Below are 19,842 nucleotides of genomic sequence, written 5' to 3'. Positions count from 1 at the left end.
TGTCTGCCCCCTTTTTTAAACAGAGGCGTTACATTAGCTGCTTTCCAATCCACTGGTACCTCCCCAGAGTCCAGAGAATTTTAGTAGATTATAACCAATGCATCTGCTATAACTTCCACCATCTCTTTTAATACCCTGGGATGCATTTCATCAGGACCAGGGGACTTGTCTATCTTGAGTCCCATTAGCCTGTCCAGCACTACCTCCCTAGTGATAGTGATTGTCTCAAGGTCCTCCCTTCCCACATTCCCGTGACCGGCAATTTTTGGCATGGTTTTTATGTCTTCTGAAGATCGAAGCAAAATAATTGTTTAAGGTCTCAGCCATTTTCACATTTCCCATTATTAAATCCCCCTTCTCCTCTTCTAAAGGACCAACATTTACTTTAGTCACTCTTTTCCTTTTTATATATCGGTAAAAGCTTTTACTATCTGTTTTACGTTTTGCGCAAGTTTACTTTCGTAATCTATCTTTCCTTTCTTTATTGCTTTCTTAGTCATACTTGGCTGTCGTTTAAAATGTTCCCAATCTTCTAGTTTCCCACTAACCTTGGCCACCTTATACGCATTGGTCTTTAATTTGATACTCTCCTTTATTTCCTTGGTTATCCACGGCTGGTTATCCCTTCTCTTACCGCCCTTCTTTTTCACTGGAATATATTTTTGTTGAGCACTATGAAAGAGCTCCTTAAAAGTCCTCCACTGTTCCTCAATTGTGCCACCGTTTAGTCTATGTTCCCAGTCTACTTTAGCTAACTCTGCCCTCATCCCACTGTAGTCCCCTTTGTTTAAGCATTGTATGCTCGTTTGAGACACTACTTCCTCACCCTCAATCTGTATTACAAATTCAACCATACTGTGATCACTCATTCCGAGAGGATCTTTTACTAGGAGATCGTTTATTATTCCTGTCTCATTACACAGGACCAGATCTAAGATAGCTTGCTCCCTTGTAGGTTCTGTAACATACTGTTCTAAGAAACAATCCCGTATGCATTCTATGAATTTCTCCTCCAGGCTACCCCGTGCGATTTGATTTGACCAATCGATATGTAGGTTAAAATCCCACATGATTACTGCCGTTCCTTTTTCACACGCCTCCATTATTCCCTTGATTATTGTCCGCCCCACCGTGAAGTTATTATTTGGGGGCGTATAAACTACGCCCACCAGTGACTTTTTCCCCTTACTATCTCTAATCTCCACCCACAATGATTCAAGATTTTGTTCATGAGAGCCAATATCATCTCTCACAACTGCTCTGATATCATCCTTTATTAACAGAGCTACACCACGTCCTTTCCCTTCTTGTCTATCCTTCTGAATTGTCAGATACCCCTGTATGTTTAATTCCCAGTCTTGGCCACCCTGCAACCACGTTTCTGTAAAGGCCACCAAATCATACCCATTGGTAATGATTTGTGCCGTCAACTCATTTACTTTATTTCGAATGCTGCGTGCGTTTAGGTAAAGTGTTTTAATACTAGTTTTTAAACCATGATTTTTAGTTTTGACCCCTCCTGCAGCCCCTTTATCTTCATACATATTGTCCCTTCCTATCATCTTGTGGTTTACACTTACCCCAGTGCTACTCTGCTCTGTTGCCTCCTGCCTTTTGCATTCTTTCTTGGGATCCTGTTCATCTGCGCTCTCACCCACTCTAACTAGCTCAGAGCCCTCTCCTGGGTTCCGAATATTCCTCGCATTGAAGCACCGAGCTTTCAGGCTTGCCTTTTTATTACACTTTGACCCTTTAGAATTTTGCTGTACATTGGCCCTTTTTGTTTTTTGCCTTGGGTTTCTCTGCCCTCCACTTTTACTCATCTCCTTTCTGTCCTTTGCTTCTGTCTCCATTTTGTTTCCCTCTGTCTCCCTGCATTGGTTCCCATCCCCCTGACATATTAGTTTAACTCCTCCCCCAACAGCACGAGCAAATACTCCCCCGAGGACATTGGTTCCGGTCCTGCCCAGGTGCAGACCGTCCGGTTTGTACTGGTCCAACCTCCCCCAGAACCAGTTCCAATGCCCCAGGAATTTGAATCCGTCCCTGCTGCACCACTGCTCAAGCCACGTATTCATCTGCGCTATCCTGCGATTCCTACTCTGACTCGCACCTGGCACTGGTAGCAATCCCGAGATTACTACTTTTGAGGTCCTACTTTTTAATTTAGCTCCTAGCTCCTTAAATTCGTCTCATAGGACCTCATCCCTTTTTTTTACCTATGTCGTTGGTACCAATGTGCACCACGACAACTGGCTGTTTTCCCTCCCTTTTCAGAATGTCCTGCACCCGCTCAGAAACATCCTTGACCCTTACACCAGGGAGGCAACATACCATCCTGGAGTCTCAGTTGCGGCCGCAGAAACGCCTATCTATTCCCCTTACAATAGAATCCCGATCACTATAGCTCTCCCACTCTTTTTCTTGCCCTCCTGTGCAGCAGAGCCACCTCTGGTGCCATGGACTTGGCTGGTGCTGCCTTCCCCTGATGAGCCACCTCCCTCAACAGTACTTAAAACGGTGCATCTGTTTTGGAGGAAGGTGACTGCAGGGGACTCCTGCACTACCTGCCTTCCCTTGCTCTTCCTGATGGTCACCCATTCCCTATCTGGCTGTGCAACCTTTACCAGCGGTGTGACCAACTCACTAAACGTGCTATTCACGACATCCTCAGAATCGCAGATGTACCAGAGTGAATCCATCCACATCTCCAGTGCCGCAATGCGGTCTGTCAGGAGCTGCAGCTGGATACACTTCCCGCACACGTAGTAGTCAGGGACACTAGCACAGGAGGAGCATGACATGGGTCTGGGCTCTCCTGCCATGACTTAACCCTTAGATTAACTTAATTTGTAACAATGCCAAAGGTTTGTTACTGCTAAGAAAAATAAAAGATCAAATACTCACCAACCAGCCAATCACTTACCCGCTTGGCTGTGACGTCACACTTCGATTTCTTCTTACTTCTTTGTTTACCTTCTGCCCCTGCCCCAGCTAGCCTCCTCCGACTCTCGGGCCTTTATCGGCCACTCGACTGCCCGAACTCTCGCTCCTGTGGCCGCCTCCTCCGACTCTCGGGCCTTTCTGGCCGCTCGACTGCCCGAACTCCCACTCCTGTGGCCGCCTCCTCCGACTCTCGGGTCTTTATAGGCCGCTCGACTGCCGAACTCCCGCTCCTGTGGCCGCCTACTCCGACTCTCCGGTCTTTATAGGCCGCTCAACTGCCGAACTCCCGCTCCTGTGGCCGCCTTCTCGGACTCTCGGGCCTTTATAGGCCGCTCGACTGCCGAAACTCCCGCTCCCACTCAAATTCACAAACTGCCATGGTGGGATTATGAACTCATGTCTCCGGAATATTAGTCTATAACTGCTGGATTATTAGTCCATTAACATAACTATCTACCCTGCTTGTAGATAAGAAACAGGAGTCCCATCACTGATACCTATAATGCTCCATTCAGCACCTTCCCTTCTCATAGGTACTGTCTTTTTAATTTTCTATCCAACCTCTTGTTCAGTCCAATGTTTTAACTTGGCTTTCCATTGTTTTAAGTTTGATTGAATGTTTTTCATGTGGGACCTTTCTGAAAGTCTAACTATTATATGGAGGCTGTTCAGAGAAGGTTCACTAGGTTGATTCTGGAGATGGGAGGGTAGACTTATGAAAATAGATTGAGTATGTTGGGCCTATACTCATTGGAGTTTAAAAGAATGAGAGGTGATCTTACCGAAACATATAAGATAATGAGGGGGCTCGACAAGGTGGATGCAGAGAGGATATTTCCACTCATAGGGGGAACTAAAACTAGGGGGCATAGTCTCAGAATAAGGGGCCGCCCATTTAAATGAGATAAGGAGGAATTTCTTCTCTCAGAAGGTTGTAAATCTGAGGAATTCTCTGCCCCGGAGGGCTGTGGAAGCTGGATCATTGAATATATTTAAGGCGGAGATAGACAGATTTTTGAGCGAGAAGGGAATAAAGAGTTATGGGGAGTGGGCAGGGAAGTGGAGCTGAGTCCATGATCAGATCAGCCATGATCTTATTAAATGGCAGAGCAGGCTCGAGGGGTCAATTGGCCTACTCCTGCTCCTATTTCTTATGTACTTATGTTCACTCTACTTTATCCTTAGTCCTAAAGTTGTCAAGGAGGTTTGTCAAGCAGAATATTCCCCTTCTAAATCTACACTGGCCACTGCTTATTAAAAAAACGCTACATATTGTAATCATCCAGACTACTCCTCATAATGGTGTCTTTTATTTTAGATTTGCTATTGATGGTAGCTCAGAACTGACCTCAGAACTGTTAACGTGTTTGAATCCCCAACCATCAGGTATGGTTTTAAGTACTATATTTTAAATGTATGCTTCCGTACTATTTTGAATGTATGATGCACTTAATAAATTGATAAACAAGTTGACCTCAAGAATCTTATTGATTTTGAGGGATAGATAGCATATATAATGATAAATTTAAAACATCCTCTAACAGATGCATTTGTCTTCACCAATCACAGCAATTGTGGTTATCTATTTTAATGTTATGTCCACTGTGTGACTCTGTTAAGGGCTTCAAATGTAATGATGGATGGTCTATTCAATTGTTTATTGAAGTGCTTTGCATGATCTCAACCTTGAAGGTACTGAGGGTAGAACCATCAGCACTTTGGATTTACAGTTCTTGCTAAAACTTGTCATTGATATAGCAAAGCACCAGGAAGGTTTTCCCACTGTCAAGTGTCCAATGACCAGGACCTTGAACAGGTGCCATGGTCTGGGCCTGGCTAACACTGGTTATAAGATCTGAGCTCAGCATCCAAGTGCCTGAAGAATATCCCCTTCTAGCAAACATCAGTCCTTCTCAATGACTCAAATAAACCATCAACTTAAGCAACACCAATTACTTCTAATTTAATAGTTTATGTTGTATAAAACTGAAAAATTGCAATTTTTTAATTTGTGATTAATTTTCTATCCTTCGTGCCTAACAGTTCTTTATAAATTTTCTTGATGAGTTGTTTCAGTGCACTCTAAACATTGTGTGATATCACGCTATGGTGAAACTACAGCTCTCATGATGTGTCATTCACACACACAATTTGTCAGCAAGAACTGGAACTCATCAGACCAGATAACGGATCCTTTTTTAAAAATCAGCGAGTCTTGCAAAGTAATGGTCACGGTACTGTTAACCGTAGCTGGATGAAAACTCATTGTCATGGGCAGTCCCTCGAAATCGAGGAAGACTTGCTTCCACTCTAAAAGTGAGTTCTTAGGTGACTGAACAGTCCAATACAGGAATGACAGTCTCTGTCACAGGTGGGACAGACAGTCGTTGAAGGAAAAGGTGGGTGGGGAGTCTGGTTTGCCGCACGCTCCTTCCGCTTACTTTCTGCATGCTCTCGGCGACGAGACTCGTGGTGCTCAACGCCCTCCTAGATGCTCTTCCTCCACTTAGGGCAGTCTTTGGCCAGCGACTCCCAGGTGGTGGTGAGGATGTTGCATTTTATCAAGGAGGCCTTGAGGGTGTCCTTGAAATGTTTCCTCTGCCCAACTGGGGCTCGCTTGCCGTGTAGGAGTTCCGAGTAGAGCGCTTGCTTTGGGAGTCGTGTGACAGGCATGCAAACAATGTGGCCCGCCCAACAGAGCTGGTCTAGTGTGGTCAGTGCTTCGATGCTGCAAATGTTGGCCTGATCAAGGACACGAATGTTGGTGCGTCTGTCCTCCCAAGGGATTTGTAAGATCTTGCGGAGACATCGTTGGTGGTATTTCTCCAGCGATTTGAGGGGTCTACTATATATGGTCCACGTCTGAGGAAACTACGAATACAATGGCTCATCTTTTTCTGTCTCACACATACAAACAGGTAGGGAAAGCTCGCAATCAAACACAAAATTTGTAAACAGCAGATGGAAATTCCCAGCACCCAAAGCCCAGATGTAACTTCCAACCCTAGCACTGATGCAGAACTCAAGCTGCAGGTCCAGAGAGAGGACCAGGCCTAGTTGGGGGAAACTTCTTGTATGCTTTTTTAATGTTACATGACCAATTGTATAGGTAAGTTCAGTGACTATTTCAGAATTGTGTGTTTTTGTAATGACTATGATGACTTGGAGAGAAAAAGAATGCAAAGTGGGTACAAATTAGAAAAAAGACTATTATCTCGACATACACAACAATAACCAACATTTAACTTGTTACGTGCAACCCACCAATCAATAATTTACTGTTATAAAATAAAATGTGCAATAAAACAATTAAATATAATAAAAATATTAAAAATAATTGAAGTGCAACAAATCTCAATATACTCCATAGAATGCTTCCTTCAGTCAATTATGTTCACAACAATTAATGGGGCTGAAGTACTGCTGTAAAGGTAGACCATCCTGATCAAATCATCTAGCTTTTTCAGTTTGGATTCATTTTGGTTATTATTTCCATACCTGTAATTGTCATGTATCCACATCAGGGTATCATACATTCTCTCTCGGCAAATGGGAGATGGATGAGAAATGAACGTCGTCACTGAACTAAGCAGCTCTTTCAGTTCTGCCGGCTTTAGTTTGGCTATAATCTTGTACACTATGTCCAAAGAAACTCGCTGCCGCTCCTCATCCCTTACAAAAGAGAGAATGATTAAAGTGTATTACATTTTTATCCAAATGGCGATCCTTCATTGTGAACACAGGCTATGTCAGCAGTCTATTCAATAATTGGGGGGCACCGCAGTTAAACTCACCAGATGTTTGCACATACTCACTGAGTAATGATCATGGCCCAAACCCCTGGCCCATTCCTCTCTCCAGCCTAGGGTCATGTAGTGTTCCTACATCTGCCAGGGATGAGATCAGCTAACACAGCACAGACTGGAGATCAAACCTAGGAACTATGTAGTTTGGATAATTCCACTTCATCCTGGGTGGTGCATTTATCACTAAGCCATCAGGACACTCCAGTAACATTTTTCAAGCAATGACCCTTTGACCATCATAAATCGAACCAGGGGTCTCAGTACCCAAAGATGATACTGCACTACATCTTGGCATGTACTGTTGTATGCCTTTTTTGGTAGAGAACTTTTTCAGTTCCATTGCATTATATAAAGACGATAGTTCACTTCAACATTTTTTTTTTTAAATGAATTACGAATATGATTTTAATATTGAATATATATTTTAAGATAAACTGTGCCTACTTATAAGAAAAATTAAACTTAGCCAATTTTGTAGTTGTTATAGAAAGGAGAGTGTTGCTGAGATGTTTGCTGATGACTGCATAGTATTCAGTCAGAGGTACACAGTCAGAGAGCACATGTGAGCGCGACCGAGCGGGGATCGGCAGGGACAGCACAGCGGCCATGGACACTGGGCCGCCAGTTCCAGAAACATAGAAAATAGGTGCAGGAGTAGGCCATTCGGCCCTTCGAGCCTGCACCACCACTCAATAAGATCATGGCTGATCATTCACTTCAGTACCCCTTTCCTGCTTTCTCTCCATACCCCTTGATCCCTTTAGCCGTAAGGGCCATATCTAACTCCCTCTTGAATATATCCAATGAACTGGCATCAACAACTCTCTGCAGTAGGGAATTCCACAGGTTCACAACTCTCTGAGTGAAGAAGTTTCTCCTCATCTCAGTCCTAAATGGCTTACCCCTTATCCTTAGACTGTGTCCACTGGTTCTGGACTTCCCCAACATCGGGAACATTCTTCCTGCATCCGACCTGTCCAGTCCCGTCAGAGTTTTATATGTTTCAATGAGATCCCCTCTCATCCTTCTAAACTCCAGTGAATACAGGCCCAATCGATCCAGTCTCTCCTCATATATCAGTCCTGCCATCCCGGGAATCAGTCTGGTGAACCTTCGCTGCACTCCCTCAATAGCAAGAACGTCCTTCCTCAGATTAGGAGACCAAAACTGAACACAATATTCAGGGTGAGGCCTCACCAAGGCTCTGCACAACTGCAGTAAGACCTCCCTGCTCCTATACTCAAATCCCATAGCTATGAAGGCCAACATACCATTTGCCTTCTTCACCACCTGCTGTACCTGCATGCCAACTTTCAATGACTGATGAACTATGACACCCAGGTCTTGTCAGACCTCCCCTTTTCCTAATCTGCCGCCATTCAGATAATATTCTGCCTTCGTGTTTTTGCCCCCAAGGTGGATAACCTCTCATTTATCCACATTATACTGCATCTGCCATGCATTTGCCCACTCAGCTAACCTGTTCAAGTAACCCTGCAACCTCTTAGCGTCTTCCTCACAGCTTACACCGCCACCCAGTTTAGTGTCATCTGCAAACTTGGAGATATTACACTCAATTCCTTCATCTAAATCATTAATGTATATTGTAAACATCTGGGGGCCCAGCACTGAGCCCTGCGGCACCCCACTAGTCACTGCCTGCCATTCTGAAAAGGACCCATTTATCCCGACTCTCTGCTTCCTGTCTGCCAACAAGTTCCCTCTCCACGTCAGTACGTTACCCCAATACCATGTGCTTTAATTTTGTACACTAATCTCTTGTGTGGGACCTTGTCAAAAGCCTTGTCCACTCTACTAGTTACATCCTCAAAAAATTCCAGAAGATTTGTCAAGCATGATTTCCCTTTCATGAATCCATGCTGACTTGGACCGATCCCGTCACTGCTTTCCAAATGCGCTGCTATTACATCTTTAACAATTGATTCCAACATTTTCGCCACTACTGATGTCAGACTAACCAGTCTATAATTACCCGTTTTTTCTCTCCCTCCTTTTTAAAAAAGTGGTGTTACATTAGCTACCCTCCAGTCCATAGGAACGGATCCAGAGTCGAGAGACTGTTGGAAAATGATTACCAATGCATCCACTATTTCGAGGGCCACTTCCTTAAGTACTCTGGGATGCAGACTATCAGGCCCCGGGGATTTATCGGCTTTCAATCCCATCAATTTCCCGAACACAATTTCCCACCTAATAAGGATTTTCTTCAGTTCCTCCTTCTCACTAGACCCTCGGTCCCCTAGTATTTCTGGAAGGTTATTTGTGTCTTCCTTCGTGAAGACAGAACCAAAGAATTTGTTCGACTGATCTGCTATTTCTTTGTTCCCCATTATAAATTCACCTGAATCTGACTGCAAGGGACTTACGTTTGTCTTCACTAATCTTTTTCTCTTCACATATCTATAGATGCTTTTGCAGTCAGTTTTTCTGTTTTCGGCAAGTTTCCTCTAAAAATTCAATTTTCCCCCTCCGAATTAAACCCTTTTTCCTCCTCTGCTGAATTCTAAATTTCTCCCAGTCCTCAGGTTTGCTACTTTTTCTGGCCAATTTATATGCCTCTTCCTTGGATTTAACACTATCCTTAATTTCCCTTGTTAGCCACGGTTGAGCCACCTTCCCCGTTTTATTTTTACTCCAGACAGGGATGTACAATTGTTGAAGTTTATCCAGGTGATCTTTAAATGTTTGCCATTGCCTATCCCCCGTCAACCCTTTAATTATAATTTGCCAGTCTATTCTAGCCAATTCACGTCTCATGCCATCGAAGTTACCTTTCCTTAAGTTCAGGACCCTAGTCTCTGAATTAACTGTGTCACTCTCCATCTTAATAAAGAATTCTACCATATTATGGTCAATCTTCCCCAAGGAGCTTCGCACAACAAGATTGCTAATTAGTCCTTTCTCATTACACATCACCCAGTCTCGGATGGCCAGCCCTCGAGTTGGTTCCTCGACATATTGGTCTCGAAAACCATCCCTAATACACTCCAGGAAATCCTCCTCCACCATATTGCTACCAGTTTGGTTAGCACAATCAACATGTAGATTAAAGTCGCCCATGATAACTGCTGTACCTTTATTGCACACATCCCTAATTTCTTGTTTGATGCTATCCCCAACCTTACTACTACTGTTTGGTGGTCTGTGCACAACTCCCACTAGCGTTTCCTGCCCTTTAGAGACGATGAACAACCCAGCTGCGCAGGTCGGCTATAAAAGAGCTGGAGCGGCGGGCCTGGGACATCGTGGCCCTCCCGACCTGCGAGAGATCAGCTCCACAGGTCAGGCTATAAAAGAGCATACCACTTCAACCTCCAGCGCGAGCTGCTCCAAGTGTGCGACGATTCTGAGATGACCGACTGGGTGAAGTCATCAAAACCCTGGTCGCCATTTTGGAGCATGGGCAGGAACATTGGTGGGGCCCAGTTACAGGGGAGTGGGAAGGTCGGGGCGGATGAATGGTGAGAGTTTGCGGCGTAGGTGCGGCAAGAGATCGCGGTGGAGGTGAGGTGTGAGATCGCGGCGGAGGTGAGGTGTGAGATCGCGGCGGAGGTGAGGTGTGAGATCGCGGCGGAGGTGAGGTGTGAGATCGCGGCGGAGGTGAGGTGTGAGATCGCGGCGGAGGTGAGGTGTGAGATCGCGGCGGAGGTGAGGTGTGAGATCGCGGCGGAGGAGCGGTGAGAGATCGCGGCGGAGGTGAGGTGAATGTTTGGCGGAGGAGCGGCGAGAGATTGTAGCGGAGATGCGGTGAATGTTTTAGTGGCGGAGGAGCGGCGAGAGCTTGTGGCGGAGGTGCAGCAAATGAGGCTACGGGGCCCAGAAGAGCCCAGGGCCCAGGTGCAGCACGAGCCAGCCCACACTGTGATATATGTGCGCGCTAGGTCCATGCAGCACAGCAGGTCTCCAGTCGTCCTGGTTAACCCTTGCCGGTCACCACATGTTAAAAATTTCACGCACAGGCACCTTCCACCCCTTCAATTGGAGTTCAGGACTGGAACATCAGCTCCTGCATTGAAACACCTGTAAACTCGTGGAAGCAAGTCATCCTCGTACAAGGGACTACCTATGATGATGATAAGTATTCAGTACCATTTGCATCTCCTCAGACAATGAAGCAGTCCATGCCTGCATTTAGGAAGACTTGGACAACATTCAGGCTTGGGCTGATTATGTGGCAAATAACATACAACTGCCAGGCAATGATCATCTCCAAGAAGCGTGAGTCTAACTACCACCCCTTGATATTCAATGGCATTTCCCTAGCCCGATCCCACATCCTGGGGGTTACCATTGACCAGAAACTTAACTGGACCCCCTACATATGGCTACAAGAGCAAGTCAGAGGCTGGGTATTCTGCAGCGAGTGTCTCACCTCCCGACTCCCCAAAGCCTTTCCACCATCTCATCATAGGCAGTCCCTCAGAATGGAGGAAGACTTGCTTCCACTCCTGAAGTGAGTTCTTTAGTGGCTGAACAGTCCAATACGAGAGCCACAGACGCTGTCACAGGTGGGACAGACATTCGTCGAGGGTGGGCCTGGTTTGCCCCATGCTCCTTCCGCTGCCTGCGCTTGACCTTTTCACGCTCTTGGCGTTGAGATTCGAAGAACTCAATGCCCTCCCGGATGCACTTTCTCCACCTAGGACAGTCTTCGGCCAGGGACTCCCAGATGTCAGTGTTGATGTCGCACTTTATCAGGGAGGCTTTGAGGGTGTCCTTGTAACGTTTCTGCTGCCCACCTTTGGCTCGGTTGCCGTGAAGGAGCTCCACATAGAGCGTTTGCTTAGAGAGTCTCGTGTCTGGCATGCGAACTATGTGGCCTACCAGCGAAGCTGATCGAGTGTGGTCAGTGCTTCAATGCTGGGGATGTCAGCCTGGATGAGGACACTGATGTTGGTGCATCTGTCCTCCCAGGGGATTTGCAGGATCTTGCAGAGACACCATTGGAGATATATCTCCAGAGACTTGAGGTGTCTTCTGTACATCGTCCATGCCTCTGATCCATACAGGAGGGCGGATATTACTACAGCCCTGTAGACCAAGAGAGCTTGGTGGTAGATTTCAGGTCTTCGAACACTTTTTTTCCTCAGGCGGCCGAAGGCTGCACTGGCGCACTGGAGGTGATGTTGAATCTCTGCATCAATGTATGCTTTTGTTGATAAGAGGTTCCCGAGGTATGGGAAATGGTCCACATTGTCGAGGGCCGTGCCGTGAATCTTGATGACTGGGGGGGCAGTGCTGTGCAGTGAGGACAGGCTGGTGGAGGACCTTTGTTTTACGGATGTTAAGCGTAAGGTCCATGCTTTCATATGCCTTGGTGAATATATCAACTATATCCTGGAGTTCAGCCTCAGAATGTGCACAGACGCAGGCATTGTCCGCGTACTGTAGCTCAACCATCTACAAGGCACAAGTCAGGAGTGTGATGGAATATTCTCCACTTGCCTGGATGAGTGCAGCTCCAACAACACAAGAAGCACGACATCATTCAGGACAAAGCAGCCCACTTGATTGGCACCCCATCCACCACCTTAAACATTCACTCCCTCCAACACCAGTGGCTGCAGTGTGTACCATCTACAAGTCGAGTGTATAATTGAGGCATGTGTGAACAATCTCGAATCATTTTCTACAATGTAATAATATCTACAGAAATTTTTAAGGGGAAACATTATGTAACGCAGTGAATTTGGCACAACACTGCAACACAATGTGTTACATTAGTATGACGTGGGTTAACACTCGAGATTCCCCACTGGTGAGTCTACAACTTCAATAAAACTCAGAGAAAGATGGCAAGTGGCATCAGTCACTTCCCTCTTAACAGGGAGGAATTGGAGTTACTCTGATGTCATTCCTGGTGCTGATTTAAGAGCAGCATTGATGCAGGGCAGGTTAACCATCCTGAAGCCTAGCATAAACCTAACGAACCAGAAAGAGGGTAAAAATGTATTTGTGTTAAGCATTAGAAAAAAATAAAGTAAAATTTGAAATAAATTAAAAATACAGCTTACAAAACAGGGAATAGATTTGCGTGACACCTAACCACTATAGTCCATCTGCTCACCGATGACCCATGATCTGTGCAAAATCCTTGCTCTTCAGTTGTAGGTAGATGTCGGGTATCTCCTCTGCCCGATACATCACCACCTCGAGGCAGTGCGTCTTCAGCATGCCATATAGCTTTGGTAATAGGAAAAATACTGCATTCAGAAACCTTGAACACAAAGTCACAAAAGTATGTGAGAAATTCAAATATTAGAACAAAATATTTTAAATTCAATGTCCATTCAAAATCAAACACCCTTTTACAGTGGTTTACAAAGTAAAATTAGTGTTGCATCATGTCATAAGTGGACAGCAGGTCTGTGAAAGCACATGATTGATAAGAGATTAATTCATATTTCAGGATGCAATATCACAATAAGGCTGCATAATCCCCTTCTAATGGAACTACCAGTGATCGGACAAACAATACACTCAAGTCCTTACAGTTAATCCTCCTCCTCCATTTAAAATGTTAATATTCAGTAATATCATTAACCTTTGACATTGCTTAGTTGGGAGACCCCTACTAATCTAGAGATAAACAACCCCAGAATAATTAAAATTAGACAAACTTGACAAAAAATAATGTATCCACCAGTTATGCACTGAACACCAAAGGGCACAGAGAAATCTGACTCCAAATGCATAAAAAAAACCGCAGAAGATCATGCTGGGTGGTGTTGCTAAGAATTTAAGAATGAGATAAGGCTATTCACCCCATCCAACTCATTGTCATCTAACCCATGTCGAGTACCTAATCTGTCCATTTTTCAAGAGTAAAAGATCCCATGGCACTATTTTGAAGAAGAGCAGGGGCGTTATCCCTGGTGTCCTGGTCGATATTTATCTCTCAATCAACATCACTAAAATAGATTATCTGGTCATCATCACATTGCTGTTTGTGGGAGCTTGCTGAATGCAAATTTTCTGCCACATTTCCTACATTACAATAGTGACTACACTCCAAAAAATACTTCATTGGCCGTAAAGTGCTTTGGATCGTCTGGTGGTCGTGAAAGCCAGTCTATAAATGCAAGTCTTTCTTTTAGTATTCTCTGTGATTCCTGATGAATCAGACAAAGTTACTGAGCCTCTCATATCAGCATTACTGACCAAGTGTAACCCTTATTAAGTGAGCACCCAAATAGCAAGCATCAATCAACACCACATTGGGATTTGATTTTAATGTAAGCACTGCTAATGGACCTGTCATTTAATAACAATTTAAAATTTTGCAGAGCAAAATTATGAGCAAATTATGAGCTCAAATCAATTTACTGTAAAAAGTTCCTGCAGGTTATAGTTCATAAGTCATTGAAGGTCAATGTGGCTCAGTTGGTAGCACTCTCACCTCTGAGTCAGAAGGTTGTGGGTTCATGTCCCACTCCAGAGGCTTAAGCACAACATGACTAAGGTTCCTATGTGAACAGAATTTGAGAGGACTCAACTAATTTCCAAGAAGGCTCAGGCCCACAAATGAAAACCAGCACTCTTGTCTGAAATACTGGTCTAGTTAAGGGAATGCTTTATACTGACACTGGGTGACAGAAGTAGAAAAAGTCTTTTCATTTTAATGGACAAAAAATTCAGCTAAAATGTGTAAAGTCAATAGATTGAAGCTCGCCACATGGCTCTAGTATTCATTAACCCATCCCCATACTGCTAGGAACAGATTCAAATCTTTAAAAGAAAAAGGAGACGTGAAACCATAATGTCTCAATTGGGCTAAATTAACCTGAGTTTTGGGATTGAAAATAGGTAGAAACATAGAAAATAGGTGCAGGAGTACCTTCGGGCCTGTACCGCCATTCAATGAGCTCATGGCTGAACATGCAACTTCAGTACCCCATTCCTGCTTTCTCGCCATACCCCTTGATCCCCTTAGTAGTAAGGACTACATCTAACTCCTTTTTGAATATATTTAGTGAATTGGTCTCAACAACTTCCTGTAGTAGAGAATTCCACAGGTTCACCACTCTCTGGGTGAAGAAGATTCTCCTCATCTCGGTCCTAAATGGCTTACCCCTTATCCTTAGACTGTGACCCCTGGTTCTGGACTTCCCCAACATTGGGAACATTCTTCCTGCATCTAACCTGTCTAAACCCGTCAGAATTTTAAACGTTTCTATGAGATCGCCTCTCATTCTTCTGAACTCCAGTGAATACAAGCCCAGTTGATCCAATCTTTCTTGATATGTCAGTCCCGCCATCCCGGGAATGAGTCTGATGAACCTTCGCTGCACTCCCTCAATAGCAAGAATGTCCTTCCTCAAGTTAGGAGACCAAAACTGCACACAATACTCCAGGTGTGGCCTCACCAAGGCCCTGTACAACTGTAGTAACACCTCCCTGCCCCTGTACTCAAATCCCCTCGCTATGAAGGCCAACATGCCATTTGCTTTCTTAACTGCCTGCTGTACATGCATGTCAACCTTCAATGACTGATGTACCATGACACCCAGGTCTCGTTGCACCTCCCCTTTTCCTAATCTGTCACCATTCAGATAATAGTCTGTCTCTCTGTTTTTACCACCAAAGTGGATAACCTCACATTTATCCACATTATACTTCATCTGTCATGCATTTGCCCACTCACCTAACCTATCCAAGTCATTCTGCAGCCTCATAGTATCCTCCTCGCAGCTCTCACTGCCATCCAACTTAGTGTCATCCGCAAATTTGGAGATACTACATTTAATCCCCTCATCTAATCAGATCCTAATTTGGTTTTCATTCCCATTGTTTCAAGTTAGTTCAAATCAAACTGTCTGTAACAATTAAGTTGCTACACTGGATCTTTTGAATTAGAAAAGTAAGATTCGTACTGTCAGGTTAGGTTGTTACGCGATGCATGTGTTTACAAATTCTTAACTATTACCTGTCAGCAAAAGGAGGGAAATGCTTCACAATCTTACTCAAACACACAATAAACTTGTCCTCCTTTGTGTCATGAAGTTGCTGTAATTCCTTAACAACTGAATCATGAATTGAAACATCCATACGCTGCAAAATAAAAATATGGCAATAAGCTGAAGAATATTTAACTCCAACAATATTATAAACCAACAGCTGGGCAAAGGAAATAACAAAAGAGTTGCACTGTTTTTCTGCAATAATGAATAAGGTGAAATTGTTCTGCAGAAAAGGAATCACTTCAAAACTATACTTTTCAGCCAATTTTATGGTCATGTTCAGTAAGGATTATTACAGGGTTTCGAGGCTATTGTTGAGTGATTTAATCTGCTTGTCAACTGAAGACAGTATTTCTTTAACTTCTTTTGAGCAGCAGATGCTTCTGGACTATTAAGCGCTGATGGGTTTTGTGAATAGTACGCAAACTGTTAAAAGAGGTTACTATTTTCCAGGGCATTTTACTTAAACTTATACATAGGTCTCAATATTAACCCCAACACGAAGGGTGTGATAGGGTGGGGGTTAAAAAGAGGGATTGCCCCAATCTGCCACCATTTTTATGGTGGTGGGTTTCAAGGCATGCGAGTGTCCCACCGTGTAATGTCTGTAAGCTTGTAATGTTGGTAGCTCCACACTGTGGATGTGGACGTATTGTGTACTGCAAGTGCAGGGTTAATAATAAACAGAACCAGGCAGATTTCTGGAGGCTTCCGAGAGAGCTGCCTGCCATGTTGGAAGCTGTGTGTGCTGTACTCTGTGAATATATCACATTTGCCAATTGAGATGGGATTTTTCGGATGATTTAAAGCTTATATTTTGTTGGTGAAGGATTCAGCCAGCCGACAGAGAGACTTTGGAAGTTTCTGTCTTTGAAAAACAGCTACAAAATCCAAGGTAAAATACAGCACACGGTGTGAACAGCTAGGGATTAAAATGGCACATGTAATCGGACATTTGGGGGACTATAGACATGACCGGGAACGTTTTAAAGCGTATGTGGATCGGCTAGAAATGTATTTCACTGCAAATAACATAATCGAAGTTCCAGACAATGCAATCCAGAATCGGGCTGCGTTGGAACGTAAGAGAGCGATCTTCTTATCAGAGGCGGGTTCGACATTATACGAAACCCTTGTATATCTGCTTGTGCCTGACGAGCCAAAGGACACAATGCTTAAAGAGATTTTAACGAAGCTGGAGCAGCACTATAACCCCAAACTGTTAGAAATTGCTGAAAGCTATCGTTTTGGGATTCGGAATCAAAAGTCTGATGAAAGTATCAGTGATTACATCGTAGCATTAAAAAAGCTATCGATGCACTGTCATTTTGGAAACTTTCAAAACCGAGCATTACGGGATCGTTTTGTTTGTGGGGTGAAAAATGATGCGATCAGAAGGAAGTTATTGACGACGGATGACTTAACTTTTGAGATTGCTTGTCAGACAGCGAGGTCAATGGGCATGGCCGAACAATATTCCCGAGAAGTAAATAATAATTACGGTCGTCAGTCATATGAGGTAAATCACCTGCAGGTTCAAAGTAAAAGATGGTGGGGGCCCAAAGTCTCAGAAACTGTAAATTCTAACAGAGCATCGAAGTCGTGCTATAGGTGCCTGGGACAACATATTGCTCAAAGTTGTCCATACGTGAAGGCAGAGTGTTTCTTCTGCAGAAAGACTGGGCATCTTGCGAAGGCATGCCAATTGAAGGGTAAACCAGCTTTTAAAGCTATGAGTCCAGCGTTCAAAGCTATGAGTAGAAATCCCAAGAGACTACATAGCATGGAAGAACAACAGCAGGATGAGGAGATGTTAGTGTTACACGTCATCAGGAGCACGAGGTTAACGGACAGCGATTCGGATAGCATCAAAATCCACATAGATTGAAATTGACACGGGTGCATCCGTGAGCATAGTACCGGAGTCACTATACCGCGACAAATTACATGATTTTCAACTGGAGAAATCCAAGATAGAGCTGCGAGGCTACTCGGGAGAGAAAATTCCTGTGGTAGGTCGTATCACCATACCGGTGAAATATAAAGATCAATTTCAGAACTTGCCTCTAATAGTAATGAAAGGAGACAAGCCTGCCTTACTCGGAAGAAATTGGTTGAGCTCACTGAAGCTGGATTGGAGTAAGATTTTGTGTGTGGAAGCGAGATTTTCATCAACAGATGAGGTTATCAAGAAGTATCCGAAGGTGTTCTGCAAAATGGGCAGTCCGATCCAAGGCTTTAAGGCGAGTGTCAGGGTACAGAAGGACGCTAGATCGGTTTACTACACGCCATGTTCTGTACCACATGCACTCAAGGAGAAAGTTGAGCAAGAACTCAAAAGACTAGAGACTGAGAACATTATTTGTAAGATAGATCGATGTAATTGGGCTACACCCATTGTTTTTGTACCTAAGTCCGATGGTAAGGTAAGATTGTGTGGTGATTATAAAGTAACTGTAAACCAGGTTCTAGAGGGGTAATGTCCCCAATACATTGCCGAATTAGGAAAAGGGGAGGTGCAACGAGACCTGGGTGTCATGGTTCATCAGTCACTGAAAGTGGGCATGCAGGTACAGCAGGTGGTAAAGAAGGCAAATGGTATGTTGGCCTTCATAACTAGGGCATTTGAGAAAAGGAGCAGGGAGGTCTTATTGCAGTTGTACAAGGCCTTAGTGAGGCCTCACCTGGAATAGTGTGTTCAATTTTGGACTCCTAATCTGAGGAAGGATGTTCTTGCTATTGAGGGAGTGCAGCAAAGGTTCACCAGACTGATTCCAGGGATGGCTGGACTGTCATATGAGGAGAGATTGGATCAACTGGGCCTTTATTCATTAGAGTTTAGAAGGATGAGAGGGTATCTCATAGAAATGTATAAGATTCTGACGGGACTGGACAGGTTAGATGTGGGAAGAATGTTCCCAATGTTGGGGAAGTCCAGAACCAGGGGGCATAGCCTTAGGATAAGGGGTAAGCCATTTAGGACTGAGATGAGGAGAAACTTCTTCACTCAGAGAGTTGTTAACCTGTGGAATTCCCTGCCGCAGAGAGTTGTTGATGCCAGTTCACTGGATATATTTAAGAGGGAGTTAGATATGGCCCTTACGGCTAAGGGGATCAAGGGATATGGAGAAAAAGCAGGAAAGGGGTACTGAAGGAATGATCAGCCATGATCTTATCGAATGGCGGTGCAGGCTCGAAGTGTCGAATGGCCTACTCCTGCACCTATTTTCTATGTTTCTATGAATATAGAAGATTTGCTCACAACACTGACAGGTGGTTAGATCTTCTCAAAACTGGATCTTACGAATGCCAACTTACAGCTTGAACTAGATAAGGAGTCCAAGTCATGTTTGACTATGAATACTCATCTCGGCCTATATCAATTTAATAGGCTACCGTTTGGAGTGTCTTCTGCCCCTGCCATATTCCATGGGGCGATGAACCAGATTTTGCAAGGTATTGAAGGGGTAGTATGTTATTTGGATGACATACTAATTTCAGCACCAAATAGGCAAATTCATAATAACATATTGAATGATGTCCTCAAACGGCTAGAGAAGCACAGAGTACGAGTGTCTGCTCGTAAGTGTGAGTTATTTAAAAACTCAGTGGAGTACTTAGGGTACAGAGTAGACAAAAATGGTTTACATCCAATTCAGGGACCTTGTCTCCAGTCCCATTTGTATTTCATTTTTACGCTGCAGAAACAACTTCACATTATTTTCTATCTTCCTACGAGGGCTAACTAAAGCTTATTACTGCTACAAACCAAGTGTGCCAATGTTCCTGTTCACTCATCTATTTGTTGTAAAATAAATCTATTTATAACCTTGTCCATGATCTGCCGCTTTTTGAAGTTAAAGATCATATAAAGGCACCTCATATAAACAGCAGCCAAAATACAGTAACAAGGGTTTTCTGTTCGATCCCTGGGCTCACGAAAAAGTTATCCAGATACATGGGCCTTTAAAGGCACACTCTGATCACAGAAAGTAAGTGATCGTCCGTGGGAATGGACTGAGAAGTTGAACCGACGAAAAATAGTAAAAACTTAAAAATGTAATATATAGAAGCTTATGCCCATGAAGGGCTCGAAGGAGCTGCATCAG

At 44.0% G+C, this 19,842-nt stretch overlaps 1 protein-coding gene across 2 annotated transcripts in view; it reads right to left on the bottom strand.

The window, feature by feature from the left end:
- The window catches only part of prkdc (protein kinase, DNA-activated, catalytic subunit), a 364,122-nt gene that overhangs the window by 131,844 nt on the left and 212,436 nt on the right, over nucleotides 1-19,842 (bottom strand). For both annotated transcript variants that reach the window (XM_070892539.1, XM_070892550.1), the window contains exons 53-55: nucleotides 15,700-15,824; nucleotides 12,841-12,990; nucleotides 6,445-6,618 (exon numbers count right to left, since the gene is read on the bottom strand). In XM_070892539.1, coding sequence (XP_070748640.1) covers nucleotides 6,445-6,618; nucleotides 12,841-12,990; nucleotides 15,700-15,824 — 449 coding nt within the window. The remainder of the gene's footprint in view (nucleotides 1-6,444; nucleotides 6,619-12,840; nucleotides 12,991-15,699; nucleotides 15,825-19,842) is intronic.

Source organism: Pristiophorus japonicus, chromosome 1, assembly GCF_044704955.1.
Source record: "Pristiophorus japonicus isolate sPriJap1 chromosome 1, sPriJap1.hap1, whole genome shotgun sequence".
Lineage (NCBI taxonomy): Eukaryota > Metazoa > Chordata > Chondrichthyes > Pristiophoridae > Pristiophorus > Pristiophorus japonicus.
Note: the sequence above shows the minus strand (reverse complement) of the source record. Positions and strands in the feature narration are given on the sequence as shown.